The sequence below is a fragment of the Artibeus jamaicensis genome, unplaced genomic scaffold (genome assembly GCF_021234435.1).
Source record: "Artibeus jamaicensis isolate MK-2021 breed Jamaican fruit bat unplaced genomic scaffold, CSHL_Jam_final contig_391, whole genome shotgun sequence".
In the NCBI taxonomy this organism is placed as follows: domain Eukaryota; kingdom Metazoa; phylum Chordata; class Mammalia; order Chiroptera; family Phyllostomidae; genus Artibeus; species Artibeus jamaicensis.
In genome coordinates this window covers 4,570,254-4,586,946 of record NW_026521814.1, presented here as the reverse complement: position 1 = coordinate 4,586,946, position 16,693 = coordinate 4,570,254, and the positions used below count along the sequence as shown (strand labels likewise).

General features: G+C 37.7%; 1 protein-coding gene across 3 annotated transcripts in view; it reads right to left on the bottom strand.

Moving 5' to 3' along the window:
• CSRNP3 (cysteine and serine rich nuclear protein 3) overlaps positions 1 to 16,693 on the bottom strand; it is a 189,379-nt gene that overhangs the window by 62,438 nt on the left and 110,248 nt on the right. For all 3 annotated transcript variants that reach the window (XM_053665247.1, XM_053665248.1, XM_037143080.2), the window contains one exon: positions 8,505 to 8,675. In XM_053665247.1, coding sequence (XP_053521222.1) covers positions 8,505 to 8,675 — 171 coding nt within the window. The remainder of the gene's footprint in view (positions 1 to 8,504; positions 8,676 to 16,693) is intronic.

Genomic DNA, 16,693 nt, shown 5'->3' with positions numbered 1-16,693 from the left:
AAATACACAGATAAAAGACACGGAGACAGAAAAGTGAGGAAATGTACTATGAAAGGAAAGAAAATAAGTGGATAGGAATAGTGGCATGACACATAAATTTTATCCCAAGTGAAAGGTATGGGGAACTTGTTAAAAATCATAAAGTATTTTAAACCTCCAGACAAAACATGCACTTACCACCTATATGTAATGGATATTAATATTCTGCCATATTTACTTCTTATTGCTCCTTCTAAAATATAAGTAAAAGTGAGAAAGTACAGTTAAAGCACCAACCCCCCATTCCTAATACCTAGCCTCACATTTTCTAAATGAAGAAACAAGTTAAATGATTTAACCATGGTCAGATCTACTAAGAACTAAAACAAGATTGGGGATCCTCTGGCTCCTTGATTTTGGCTTTTTCAGTTGTTACAATTCGAAGGCATTTGCAGTCAAGTCCCATTCACAGATAATCAGCTGATGTGCTAGGGAAAGAAAAATCATAGCAAACCTAAATATTTTTCTTTCGCAATGGCTCCTGAACACAAACAACCACTTCACTGATAATCAACTAAAGAAATAATATTTCATTTTAACACAAATAGAGGGAAAAAGGTCATTCCTACACACTTTATATCTGGAGTACCAATCCCCACATTTACTTCTGCAGAGAGAAGAACCCGAGACTCCAGAGAGAGAAAGCAGAGAAAGCAGCTGAGAACTCCTACAGCACAGCAGGAGAGATGAACGTGTTATGTACTTGGGTGGTACAAAACGAATGGAGAGAAGTGGACAGACTCGAGACATATATCTATAGCACATGACCGTGGGAGAAAGAGCAAATACGTAAGAAGACAAAAGGAACTTAAAAAATTTTACGGGCTGAAATAGAGATAAATGAACAAGTTCCCTTTTATAAAGGCTAAATATAAGATCCTGATCCTGAATTTAAACCAGCCCAATGACAACTAAATGAACTGAAATGAGGGCGCTCTGGAAAAAGTCCAGCTGTTGTTAATATAACGAGAAGGTGCATGAGGTCAATGTAACCTGGAAGCCCAGGAAAGTGGACTGGCATGTGAATGCATGAATAATGATGATGTCACTGTACTGGTCAGTGGGGGGAGGCAGATGCCACTGAGTGAGCATGTATACTGTGTGGCCGTCACATTGAAAATGACTGAGCGAGTAGAGCAATGAATCTGCATCAAATTTTGCATTAAGCTTAAATACTCCTCTGTGAAAACCATTCAGATAATTCTGAAGACTCAGCTATGGGCAACTGGTGATTGGCAGCTTCATCATGACAATACTCCCATTCACGCATCACATCTTGTGCAGAGCTTTATGGTGAAAACATCCAATCACCCAGGTGACTCAGGCCCCCTACAGTCCAGATTTGGCGCCCAGCAACTTCTGGCTTTTCCCAAAACTAAAATCACCTTTGAAAGGGAAGAGATTTCAGACTGTCTATGAGGTTCAGAAAAATATGATGGGGCAGCTGATGGTGGCTGAGAGAACTGAGAATTCCCAAGGTGCCTACTTTGCAGGGGACTGAGGTGTCATTGTCCTATGTACAATCCTTCTTGCATCTTGTATCTTCTTCAATAAATGTCCTTATTTTTCATTTTACATGGCTAGATGCCTTCTTCACAGAGCCTGTATAATATTAGTGATCTGCCTCGGTGATGCCTATTTTCCTAGCTGATTCAAAGGATGGTGAAGGTGAAAGCAACTTGGATTCCCTGGAGTGTGTTACACTGCTCCAGCATAAAGAGTTGCACAGTGTCCAATTAAACAGTGGTGTTTCTGCCTGGGAAAGCTACATACAAGCAAATGAAACCTGAAAGGAACATGTTAGGAATATATAATTACAGTGGGACCCTGTTTAAAACACAGGTCAGTCTGTAGCCATACTACCCTGAATGTGCCTGATCTCGTCTAAAACACAGTTGAACATTACATACAAAGTACTGGAAATACAATGTATTTGAATATAACAACCAATAAATCAGAATCTTGATATATCACACTCGTAAATTAGTATTACCTTGTAAATTGGTATTTATTTCCACAAATGTTCATGCCATTATGAAGTCCCACAATAAATGTCTTTTTTCATTTAAATGGTTTAGTTGCACCAAAAATGACAGTCCTTTACATAGCTAAATGTTATTCATCAAGTATTTAATACCAGAGTAGTCTAAGTACTGAGAAGAACACAAGCTTAAGCTCTATAAATCTCCAGAAAATAAGGTGTGTAAGCTAATAACAGTGTAAAACAGAGTACAAAACAAAGGAAAAAATAAATGGATGACATCAAACTAAAAAGCTTCTGCACAGTGAAGGAAACCATCAACAAAGTATGTATGAGAGAACATATTTGCCAATGATACATCTGATAAAATGTTAATTTCCAAAATATGTAAAGAACTTGTATAACTCAGCACCTGAAAAACAAATAATCCTATTAAAGAATGCTCAGAGTACCTGAATACACACTTCCTCAAAAGGGACATACAGATGGCCAACAGATACGAAAACATGCTCAAAGTCACTAATCTTCAGAGAAATGCAAATTAAAACCACCATGAGCTATCACTTCGCACCTGTCAGAATGGCCACCATCAATAAATCAATAAACGAGTGCTGGTGAAGATGTGAAGAAAGAGAACACTTGTGCACTGTTGGTGGGAATGAAGATTGGTGCAGCTACTATGGAAAATAATATAGAATTTCCTCAAAAACAAGAAAGTGAAACTGCCTTTTGACCTAGCGATTCCACTTCTGGGACTGTATCCTAACAATCCCCCAAATACCAGTTTGAAACCACTTATGCACCCCTATGTTCATAGCAGTGTTATTTACAATAGCCAAGATCTGGAAACAGTCCAAACACCTATCAGTAGATGAGTGGATAAAAAAATGGATACATTTACAGAATGGAATACTACACAGCCATAAAAAGGAAAGATCTTACCTTTTACAACAGCATGGATGGACCTGGAGGACATTATGCTATAATGTGAAATAAGCCAGTCAGAGAAAGACAAATACCATATGATCTCACTTACATATAGACTCTAATGAATAAAATAAACTAACAAGCAAAATAGAAGCAGAAACATGGATACAGGGAAGAGACTGGCAGCTGTGAGAGGGGAGGGAAATGGGGGATTAGATGAAAGAAGGTAGAGGTATTAGCTAAAAAATACAGATACATAACCATGAACATGGACAACAGTTTGGTGATAACCAGAGGGAAGGTGGGGTGAGCACTGGATGGATGGCCAAAGGAGAAAAAGGGGGATCTGTGCCAACAATAAAAATAAAGTTAAAAGAAAAAGAATACAGTAAGTGTTGGATCATGTCTCATTTACTTTTATATTTCTAGCTCCTAGTACTAGAACAGTGAACATCACATATTAAATTCTTAACAAGTGTCCATTCATTCATCTATTATACAAATAGTAAGTGCTTAATAGATGCTGAGCATAAAAAGACCCAGTTTCTGTCTTTGATCAGTTTATACTCATCCCTTCCAAATTCATTTTGAGTGCCCTGCTTAAAGGTAGGAGGTAAGGACATGCAGAGAAGGACAAATACCAAAGAAGGGTTCACAATGATGAGAAAACAAGGAAATGTGCTGGGCACGAGGGAGAAGATGGAGTGACTCAACATCTGATGACTCCATTGGTCCGTGTCTAGTGTTTAGAGAACACGACATAGTGAACAAAACCAAATATAGTAGATCTCCAACTGGTTCCTTGTGATCTGGCAAGGCCTGGCTAATTGATTCTTTTCCAAGGGACTGCAGAGTCTGGGAATTTCCTAATTCAATAGTAGATTTTCAGAGGTGTCTTGACCTTGCTTATTTGTTCGTCCTTGGACATGGCTCTAACTTAAAATGCTATATGGGCCTTGCTTGTTCCTAGGATCATATTTTCACAGAGTAGAAAGGAGCTTTTGAGGGTCATGCTGTTCTACCTTCTGATTAAAGACTTTCCCTTATAAGACTGTGTTTGGTTTTTGCCCGAACATTCCTCCACATACTGAAAACTAACCGATTCAGGGGTGTATCACTACATCTGTCTTTGTACAGTAAGTTCTCAAATTAATACCACAATGCTGGGTAGACACGATCTGTCACCGTTATCTCCAAGTCGTACTTGGTACTTGTAGCTTATCAATTTGACCTGTCTGAAAGCACCTAGCATCGAGCTTGTAACAGACACATCTGTTAATTTCTACTTTAACAAAATGGGTACAAAATGGCTCTTAATAGACAACAATTTTTTGACATCAAATGAACTCTAAGAATATGAAAGCATTTTAAATTAGAAAGTCTCATTCCTTCCAAAGACCTGCTTTTACGTGCATTTAGAATATCTATCCTTTTCCTTCTTGACATTTTAACTTCCTAAACACTATACATTTATTTGTAGAAGCACCCTGTTTCAGGAAAAATAACGTGTTCCTTTTATTCATGTGAAGTGCCAAGAACCTTGAGAGAACGAAACAATCAGTCCTCCCTGTGTTTTCTGTAGCTCTCCTTTGGACAGCGCTCAAGCACAGGCTGATTGGCTACAAAGCCACAGGGATTTGATGAAGCAAAGCGTTCTGTAGCAATACAGAATCCAGCTGCTTCTGTCTCCAGGGAAGTATAAGGTATGACCTTGATTGGTCTCTCTCAGGTATGCTTAGTTGCCTAGCAAACCTCAGAAGCCCAAGGAAAAAGGCATAAGCCTTTACTGATTTATATTTTGAAGCTTTCATTACCATAATGTGCTGTGGTGCAAATTGAATATCTTTACAAAAAGCTTGGAACAGCATGGGATTTTCTACTACCATAGCTTACTGACATGTTCCAAGCAATTTTATCAGTTCCTGTATTTGCAAATATAACAAAATGCTATGATACACAATAGGTTGGTGCTTCTTCTAAAGCACTAAGTACACAGGATATTTTAAATTTGAAAGATGAGTTCATGATGAGTAAGTTTGAAATAGCCATCAAAAATCCTTTTTTATTCTAGGATAATAATTTTTATTTCTGAAAGTATAAAAATACATTAAAGAAAGAGGATTCATCAATAATAACATTTCTAAAAGTCTGTACTCATCGATTCACATGCAGATAAGACCGCTGCAGGTAAGGACCTTGATGGATAAATAAATAAACATTTTCTAAAAATGTGTGCATCACTTGTTGCACTAGCGAATAATGCAAATACATGTCTAGAAACAGAAACTCTACTCCCTCTCACGCTGGTTAACACGCCCGGATCATTCATTCAGGGAATATTCTAGGTACGATTTTAAGCTCTTGATTCCTTGTTTTTTTCCTTTCTCTTCATAATATAAATATGATGAGCTAAGCCACCTATTTAATGAAAACCACACTTATTGGGAAACGAGGCATTTTAATTATCTTTAAAAATCATGAAAAATCTCAGTCAGGTTTCATTTAATACAAAGTTAAACCAGCAATTTAGAAAACTAATCATTACCAACTACCACTGACAATAAATAATGAGCTAAGACATTTCAAAAACTCTGTGGACATCATAAAATATGTCTATTTTTTTCAATGGGAAAAATAATTTCTGTTGGTCACAACACAAAAGTCTTTACTAGTTAGCTGAAGTATTGCCTGATTGAGCTCACAGTCTGAACTAAAGTTATTTTAAATTTAAAACTTATTTGTTAGGGAATACATATGATACCAACAGAGATAAAAAGCAATAAATATGAAAATTTATCCATCATTCTAACAGTTCAACAAATGAAGTCAGTATCAGTTTCTAGGGCACCTTACCATTTTTTGCCCTTATAACATCAGACTGCTCCTGCATGTTATAGGTGCCCTGCTATACCTATACCTATAGGTACAGGTAAAATCTGGGCTCTGCTTCTCTTAGTACTATCTCAGTAGCATTCACCCATTGCCAGAAAGTCTTCATAAGTATCATGAAGAAGGACTAATTGTGTATGTTACCACAACCGAATGTATCATTTCCCCTCTCTTAGACCTGGTACCTTCTTTTCCCCCACCCCCAACCCATGTTATTTGGCGCTACCATCAAGCGCCCACATTTTCATTTCATGCATCTTTCCCTTTTATTTGTGATGCTTCTCCCTTCAGATAAATGATCTGAAGTACAGACTTACAGATATGGGTATTATGGCTCTTATATTTCCAAAGTGCTTCCTAAATTTCACTACCGCCAGCAGCAATGTATGTACCTATGATTTGCACTGTGACCTTCACCAGCACTTAAGTATTTTTCATTGGACAGAGGAGCACTAATTTCATGAAGATGAAATTTTTGTGATTTCATACTAATGAAATCTCATTGTTTTCATTGGCATCATTACTATTGTTGTTAAATGTGTGAAAATAATTGCTAATCATATTTTCTATTATGTAGATTTTCTAAAGGGTGTATCTTAGTATTTCTCTAAAAAATACACATTTTCTAAAACTCCTTCTAGAAAATAACCCTATTCAATATTAACTACAAATATTTTTCCAACACAGTTTTACTTTTACTTGCGTATGTTTGGCATATCTGTTACTTTATTTTCAAATTCTAATCCTCCAACCATTTATCAAATCCCCCTTCCCTTTCCCATTGTTCTATGATACTCTATTTTTATATTCTTATATATATATATATATATTTAATTCTTGTATATAGCATGATTTTCTATTATTTCTTAGATCTAGCCAATACCAAAAACTTTGAATTTTATAATTTTAGATTATGATTTCATATGTGGAATGGCTTCTCAACATTTATGGCTTCTTTTTAAAAATATTCCTTTATTCTCATTAGCTTATTTTTCCAAATATATTTTTATCATTCTATCACCTTCTAAGAAAAGTCAGTTGAGAATTTTTTGGAGCTCATACTATTTTATTTATAAATAATGTAAAAAGCCTTAATAGCTTTATTTATCATAATAACCAGAAAGATACACTTTCTTCTCTTATTCAAGCATTCTCTTATAACTCATAATGAGTAGTACTTTAAAGGTATGTCCAATATTATATAATTAAGGGGCAGAATGAGATAATTAAAAAGTTGAAGACTATGGAGTAGAACAAGTATATTTATCTCTAGGCTCAAATACTGTGTGGTCTTGGGCAAGATGTTTAGCCTTTCTGAGTCTCTGTAAACTGCAGGGAGTGGTACTTCAAGGATTACTATATAGAGAACTATTGTAACATACCATGTACCCAGGAAGTGATAGCTCTGATCATAATTTTATCATAACGTGTGTACTTGACATTTCGCAATGTTCTTTCCTGTGAAATATGTCACCTGTCTGTGGATCGTCACAAAACCCTGTTAGGTGGTAATGCCTTTGTTATTATCACTATTAAGACAAAATTGGTAAAAATATTGCTTTTGAATAAAAAACAATATGATATGATCAAATAAGATCATATCATATCATTACAACATATGTAAATGTATTTGTAGATCAGCTAGTAGCACACGCTAACCTTGTCCCTAAATATTTTATGATTTTCTCTGCTGTAACAGTTGTAATTGCCCCTTCACTATAATTTCTATCATTTTGGCTTGCTTACAGGAAGGCTGTTGATTTTAGTATGTTTGTTTCATGTTCAACAGTTTTATTGAGTTCCTTATCAACCCCTTCAAAATATGATTAATTCTTCTGGTTTTCTGGGTTGTCATATTTCCAAAATAAACTTTATATTATAGAATCATATATCAATATAATCAATTACTTAGTTGAAAAAAATATTAAAAACTATAGTTACCTATCATGATATCATGACACACTACAATCTTTCTGTTGGAGACATACATTCAAGAAGATTACTCTAGTCATTACTAGGAAGTTTTCTTTAGTATGTAGACTATTATTTCATGAACTTTTCTCATCCTTCATTCTAACCTCATAATACTTTGGTAGGAAGGGATGCTGTTACAGTGTTGTAAAAAAAAAGGAGTCAATGAGAAATCATACCTTTTTTCTTTCTTCTTTGTGGGCTTTAAATATTATTCTTGGGGACGAGAGAATAAAAGGATCAGTAGGAAAGAGGTAGGAACCGACTGCGCTGGCACACTTGGGAGAGTTTTGCCACTTTTTACAAATCTCTTAATGCAAGGCTGGCCAAGCTCTTTCTCATCCTGACCTAGACCTTCAACTCCCAAATACATCCCTTTTTTCCCCTCCCAGAATATCCAGAATATTGTTTCAGGCTGTGGGAGGATAAATTGTGTTGAGCCTGTACTAGTCTTTTCCCACCTATTCCCAGAGTGGTGCTTCCTTTGAAAAGTAATAAATAATAATAATACTAATGCCACTTTTTCATTGCATTAGCTGACGAATACAACTGATTAATCCACTGCCAAAAGCAGCCTAAATAGAGGAATCCACTGTTGCCTCCAACATATTTCATTTTTGAAAAAATGATACAGATGGTGCAATTATTTCCCCTGTAGAACCAGAAAATCAGCTTCAGGGATGGCACCCGTACTCACGGGGAAAATGACTAGAGGTGGACGGGTTGACACTGTCCCCGCTGTCGGCACTTTCGCTGCTGGACACTTCATCGTCTGATTCCCGCACGGAGGAGCAGGGTGAGGAGCCGTCAACTTCTTCAAACTTCCTCTTTAAAATCCCACTCATAGCTGCGGCGCTGTCACATGTACCTGTAACAGGAACAGGAGCAACGGAGCATTGAAATGTTTGACCGCTGGATGTGTAGCCAAGGTCTCCAGAGTCATTTTTTATGTGGCTTTTGTACATGAGCTGAGCTTTACCTTGAAAGGATCACTAACCAATTTTTCTCAAAAATATTTTCAAGCAGCACAAATTACTTTAGATTAAATATGAGCATGGACCATTTTGGTTACCACAATGTATCATTTTTTGACATGGTTCATCTTGTTGTGATACCTTTATTCATTTTTGTTGACAAGTTAAAAAAAAACACACAAAAAACCTGCCCTGGCTGGTGTGGCTCAGTGGATGGAGTGCCGGCCTGTGAACCAAAGGGTCACCGGTTCCATTCCCAGTCAGGGCACACGCCTGGGTTGTGGTCCAGGTCCCTAGTAGGGGTTGCGTGAGAGGCAACCTCACATTTATGTTTCTCTCCCTCTCTTTCTCACTCCCTGCCCTTCTGTCTAAAAATAAATAAATAAAATCTTTAAAAAAACACTGAGTCCATAAAATTCTGTAATGAAAATAAATGCCAATGTTCCCCAAAGTCCTAAATGACTCCTGCTTATAAAAATGTCATCTGGAAAAAAACACAGATAAGTATGCAACAAAAATCATACTCAAGTTTTAAAATGTAAGAACCCTAATTAGCTGAGCACAGTAAAGCGTATGAAATCAGTTCTAAATTTTAGGTGTTTCCATTTCAGTGCTGCAGACGCACAATAAGGTGCAATGTGTGCGCCCCAGGATACCTAGTTAGTTGCTGAAGCTCTCTACCTGGCAGATAACGCTGAGTGGGAAGATGAGTGGGGAGAGGGCATGGTTTCTCCCAAATCCCTTCTGTAGGATGAATGGGCTCTCCCTTCTCCTTGGGCTTTCTCCACCTTCCCCACTTACCCTGACATGCGCACAGTCAGCTGAAGAACATAAACTTTCCTTGCAGTGTACAGATATTATGAGGAAAACCTATTAATAAATTAGCTTAGATATATGGCCTTGTTTTTACATCAATAAATTAGATTCTTAGCTGAAAGCGTTACTAAGTCGATTCCATGCATTCCATCTTCCAACTCATTTGTCAGCTTGTTTGACTCTCAATTGAGCTCTTGAACCCATTTTCTCCTTTACCTGCCAAAGCATAGCCACCAATCTTTCGATCAGGAGGAAGCAAGACACAACTATTCTGATGCCCACTTAATTACATGACCTAGATACTTCCCTTAACAATCTCTGAAATCACCCCTTCTCTGCACAGATCACAGAGCAAGTAGCTTGCCCAGATCCCCTTAGCTGGGCCAGCTCTCTCCAAGGTCTAATGCAGTCATTTCTTTTTTTTCAAAGTGGGCTACTTAGATGAGCAGAGTCTGCATCATCTGGGAGGGAAACTGTTAGAAATGCAAATTCCCAGGCCCTTCTCCAGATTGCCTGAATCGGACACTCCTGACAGTAAGGCTAGCACTCTGCTTCATGAAGCCGTCTAGATGATCTTGATGAACACTCAAATTGGAAGACCTCTTGTTTAATTTCTAGTCTGCTCTCCAGCAGCTTCTCTCTGGATTTTTCCTTTCTTGAGTATGACCATATACTAGCCCGAGAGAGTTGCACAACCCAGCACTCAATTCTTAGTCAAAATCTCCTCTTTGGTGGTCTTTGGTGTGATTTCTAATAAAGTTAAATATAGTACAAGATGTCTCTTAAGTCTTTAATTTCAATTTACTCTGCTCATCTAAGCATGTGGTGAGGAACTGGTATGCAAAGTCTGTCTGGAAAAAGTCCAACCATTGTTAATATAATGAGAATGGTTTGCATGACATTGATGTAACCTGGCAGCCAAGGAGAGTGGACTGGAATATGCATGTGTGAACAATGACGACTTCACTGTACTAATCAGTGGGGGTAGTAGATGCCACTGAGTGAGCATGTGTGCTGTGTGGCCACTGTAGTCAAAATGACTGAGTGTGTAGAGCAATGAATCGCATCAAAGTTTGCATTAAGCTTGAACATTCCTCTGTGAAAACCATTCAGCTGATTCAGAAGGCTGCAGCTATGGGTGACTGGTGATGGGTAGTTTCATCACAACAATGTGCCTGCTCGTGCATCACATCTTGTGCAGAGTTTTTTGGTTAAAACATCAAATCACCCAGGTAACTCAGCTCCCCTACAGCCCAGATTTGGTGCCCTGCAACTTCTAGCTTTTCCCAAAATTAAAGTCACCTTTAAAAGGGAAGAGATTTCAGACCATCAATGAGATTCAGGAAAATGCGATGGGGTAGCTGATGGTAACTGGGAGAACTGTATGAGGTACCAAGGTGCCTGCTTTGAAAGGGACTGAGGTGTCATTGTTCTATGTACAATGTTTCTTGTATCTTGTGTCTTCTTCAATAAATGTCTTTATTTTTCATATTACATAGCTGGATACTTTCTGAAAAGACCTGATACATATGCTTGACTCCTTGGGTGGAGTAGGGGATATAAAAGGGAGTAGAACATGTTACCTGCCCTCAAGGAGCAAACATCCATTATTGTGGGCTCCAATAACTTGAGAACACTCCCAAGTTCATGTTGGACTGCCTATTTTAGTATCCATGTCTTTGTGCCCTTGTATTAACAATGGAGAAAACTGATAGCAATAAGAAGATGTTGCACTGTCCACTCTTTTGAGGATAAAATCTTTATTCTGACTCTGATTTTACCACTATTCAGATTAGCATATTATTTCCTCCATCTAAGAGTGTGAAATGCATAAAGTGTTCATGCATATCTGAGCACGACAAAGAGAAAGATATTTTAAGTAAGTTCTTGAAATAAAAGTAGGACGGAATATAAATTTTAAAATGGTTCACTTCAAACAAGATGCAAAGTAATTCATGAGGGAGAAACTCTGAGACACAAAGTAATACAAGATGGAAACCTATTTTTCAAAAAGTACATTTTAAAATAAAATATTGCAATGGGAACAGTTAAAGACCATGTCCTTAAGCTCTGCTCCCATCCCACCTCCCCCCAGCTTCCTTAGGGAAGGCAGATTTCTCAAGAATGAAAGATGCGCTGTTGATCCACGGGGAACCATGTTACAATATGGTAAACGGTGGTACTTGGTACTTTTCCTTTCTCACTTCCTCAAGAATAAGAGGAGAAACCGTTGGAGTAATGATAAAAGAATTAAAAGTCTTTCCCTTTGCTATTACATTTGGAACAAGAAAGACTTGAAACAATGGAGCTGAAGGTTGGATATAGTTTCCGTGTGCATTTTTGGGACTGAAAGAGCCTGAGATAGACCCAGGTCAGTGAAAAGAAGGAACTTACCAGTTAGAGTAGAATTAATACCTATGCTTGAAATTAAGATATTAAATAATTACAGGAGGGCATAACGGCAACATATACCCATAAAACTGGTTAGGTGATAAATTGCTTGTGCAGCAACCAAGCATAACGCCTGTCCAGTTTTACAGACTTTAAAAAATGTGAGTGTAAAAGATGGCATAACAAATTATAGGGTCAGATGACCCACTGTTTACCAGTCTGTACCCTTGATCTAGACCTAACAGTGGAGTGGTAAAAAGAGCACTTGGTTTTTGCTTATATAGGAGATCTATGCAATCTCACTTGGGAAGTAAAGAATACAAGAATTTAGGCAGAAGATAAAGCTGGGTCAGTATTCACTTATTCTAAATCTGAATAGCTGAGAATGTAAACCTGGATAACAGCCATTTTCACACAGTTACTGTTTTCCAATTCATGAAATGCATGCTCGTCAAGGGCATCACCATTTCTCACTTGGACTAGGACAAAAGCTTCCTCATTATTCTCTCCCAACCACTACTGTAGCTTCCAATGAGTTTTCCAGGTTGCCGACAGAATGACAAATTTAAAATGCAAATCTGATCATGACAGTCTGTAGTTTAAAACTCTTAAGTGGCTTTGAATTGCCTTAGGATAAAGTTCAAAATCCTCAAAATGGCTTATTAAGTCCTTAGCAGTCTATTTTGGCTAACCTCCTCATCTTCATTTTGAGCCACTAACCTTGCTGTCAATATTTTAGCTCTAATAATCTTTCAGTTTCTCCACCCTGTCATTTCTCTCTGGCCTCTAAGCCTTTTGATATACTGTTCCTGTTGGTTCATTTTTTAAATTTCTTTTCCCATAGCACTTACCACCTTCTGAATTCACATTATTTATATATGTATTCGCACAGAAAAACAAGTTTATTACTTATTGTTTTCATCCACAGCTAAAATAATTAGGGGATCTAGACAAATGCCTTATATATAATAGATGTGTAATAAATATTTGTAAATGAAGCCCTTTCATTTCCATACTTTAATTACTTTATCAGTGTCTGTTTTCTCTGCTGGACTGAAGCCTCCACGAAGCAGAAATCATGTTCATCTCATTCACCACTCTCTCCTGACTAACAAAATATCTGGTGTATCTGGTTGAATGAGAATCAAAACGAGAAAGGAAATTGACCTCAAAATGTCATACTTTTTTTTTTTTGCTTGCAAGCAACCCAAAGGCCAATTCTAGCTAACTTAAGCACAAAGACATCTGTTGGAAAAATGCTGGACTAGTTCATGCAATCTGAGAGAGCTAAATCCCCAATTGAGGAAATGTATGAATAAGGACAGTTTCTAGGATTATGGCTGTAGAAATTCCTTGATCTATTCTCTAGAGCGCTACTGTTACCAAGTTTAAACCCAGCAACAGCTCTCTGTGTCTCACATTTCAAGTTTAATGTTCCAAGGGGTGAACAACGATTTAGCCATCTTGAGTCAGGTGCCAGCCCTTTGATCATTCAACTACATGGCGAGAAGGCAGGGAGCCACCCAATTAGGGAATACTCCAGAGACTCTCACTCAGAGGCTTTGATAAATTCAATTACATTTCAAAGCCAATATTCTCGCCTTGGCTAACACGGATTTATCTTATTTTTTCATTTATTAATATGGCCCATGATTTCTTTCACTGCTTGAACAGTTGCCTTTTTTCCTGCACCCACATGCCCTCCCCATGGTCAAATTTAATTAATAAGAACTTTATTTAAGAACTCTAATAAACATCTTGTGATATTGGATATCTAATGTGTAGTATTTACTTCATATTTGTATTAGATGTGACCATTACTCAACACATTTAATGAAAAAGTAGTAAAAAACTGTGCTTCCATTTCCTCACAAAATACTGATAAGCTACATCAGATTTCCTATGGTTATAATTATAATTATTTTCTTTAATATATTTCCAGGGGGAATGGAAAGGGCCAGAAGGATGTAGAGTGAAGATGAATGGGAGAGAACAGCACAGAATGCCAAATCAAGAAGTTAGGTAAGAAGGTACATTTTAACACCTTTGGAAGAATGGCTGAAGCTAAACTTCAGGTATTTGCTGAAATCTTGTTTATATCACTCTTGACAGCCCAAACATTTCACAGCTCCCACAGGTAATACATTGAGTTCTTACCATTCCATTTATATTCATTTCATGTTTAATCCTTTTTTCTCTTACATCTGTCTCTAATGCTTTGCTATATACTTTAAGGAAATGATGACAGAAGAGATGCCTTAAGAATATCATCAATCCCTCAGTTCTGAGGAGTAAGTCATTTGATATGCAGAACCACTTTAGGGTTGTGGGATTTACCAAACACAAATACAGGACCCCCAGTTAAATCTGAATTTTAGATACAATAAATTCCATTTGGGATATATTTTTATGCATTGTTTGCTGTGTATCTGAAATTCAAATTTAACTGGGCAGCCTGCATTTCCTCTGCCAACCCTAACTGATGCTCTTGGCTCTTGGTGAGAAAAATAGAATGACTATGAAATCAACAAACACATCTACATGAGAGATGCCACCTAGCAACTGCTACTGCCATACATGAATATTTCTGCCCTCAACCAATCAGATAAAACCCAATAAATAAAACATATCACAAAGTAAATAAAAAAGAGATCACAAAGGTAAATAATGAATTTACCAAACAATGGGAAAAAAGTGAGAGGTAGGTGATGTTTAATAGGTGAAGGGCAGGCTCGGCCTCTCATTGATGCAGGAAATACATACTTTAAAGGAGGCAATTCTGACACGGCAAAAATTTCCTTATATAATAATGGGGAGGAAAAGGTGGTGAGCTATGAGTTCCCAGTCATTTGACCTGGTAGGTCATTATTCTATGGAGGCTGCTTAACCAGGAGCGTCATGTGCTACTCTGTCAGGAGCAAAAGGAGGCGTATAAAGCCTTCCATTCACTTTTACCCGGGAGCCTGGGTTTATCCTGTGCATTGCTTAATTGCTACTTTCGTAGTTAATAAAAGTGAGAGTGACCTTTAACTGCAAAGGTCATTAACAGAGATCCTTCTACCTGGTGAGGTGGACGACAGCAAGGCAGGATGTTAAACACCCTGCGCTGCAACATGACATGGGGGATATTTCTTCATAACTTGTCAAAGAACAAAACGATTTATTCTGTGTTCTCATCAAATTCTTCCAGCAAACACAAAAAGCTAAGAAGCTATATAAAAGTTCTATTCCAATGACTTCGATTAGGTAAGGCTTTGTGTGTAAATCAGCAACGGGCAGGGCCTTCACCAAATTCAAACAATGAGATGAAAGGCACTGCAAACAAGTTGGTGAAAATACATCTGTGGTAGCAGGTGGGAGAGCTTAGCTGGCAAAGGCAAAGTTATTCACAATGTCACACTTCATCAACCAGATTGTCCTCTGGGCCAGATAGAGGATGAAGAAGCCATTGCTCAATTGATGGCGTATAGGTTTTATTCCAACATTTAAGAAGGGAGAACTCAGCTAAAAATAAACAATAAATGTGTTATTTTTATTTTTTGGTGTGATATCTTTAGTTATCCACTTGTGTTCCTAACTATCAGGATACAAGTTTACCTGTTAGTTTATATTAAATATTTTCATCTCTAATTTTTAAACCATGATATTTGTAACCTGTGATGTTCTGCCCCAATGCTAACACTGCTACTGCCCTCACCCTATTATCACACACAAACTGTAGCCTCTGCTACATGCAATAACCATTATTTTAAGAAGTTGGGCTCAGATTTTAATGTCCTGAACAATTACGACTGCACATATTCTCAGAATGTTTATGCATTTCTCTAAACAACGGAAAGATATCTTTTCCCACAATATGAGGGCCATTTCTGCCTTAATCCACTTGGCAAGAAATTAACATATCTGCCACCAAGAGGATAAAGATTTGGCAATGATTTTACAAAGTAAAATCCCACAAGGTATTTCCATGGGGTACCACCAATGTGAAAAATGCTGCTGGTCACCTGCCAATGTGAGAATCAAAGCACAGGATGGCCAAATACACCTCTTGTCCAGGTGTCTGCTTCAGCCAAGAACCCTGGGAGCACTCTTGCCTAATGAACACTTTTGTTTGAGAAATGATTCAGGGTTCCCCCATTATGTATGTCATCCCTGTGCCAGAGTTGTCTGTGACCTTGAGTTTTGGTGTGCTTAGGATTTTGACATTTTGCAGCTTGATGATTTTTAGTTGGAGAATTTGATGAGAGGAATGTTTTTGCCAGGACAAAAGTGCAGAGAAGCACAAATGCACGCCATCTATCCATGGACACTTGGTTCAGAACCCCTACTCTGTTCATTTCTACCATCACCCCAGCTTGGGTGAATATTCAGAAATTGGAAAAGTGATTCACTGAAGTGTGGGCAGCTGTCTCTGCCTGTTCCCTTTGCTACCAGGCTGTCCATGATAGGGAAGGCTTCTTTCTGGCTCCCTCAGTTTTTTCTGCCATGTGTACCGAAGGGCCTACTGCATCTCCTGGGGACATCCCCAACCACTTTTAAGGGTTTCATTCTTCAGTGCTCTCTTGGTTGCCAAAACTGGCCTTGTCTGTTAACTTTGTGACTTAGTGAAGACTTGACTAGAATGGTTCTGGGTTGAGTCCATTTTCCTCAAAACAGTGTCTGTCTTTCCAAAAACATAATTGGAGTGCCTGGCACCATTTATAAT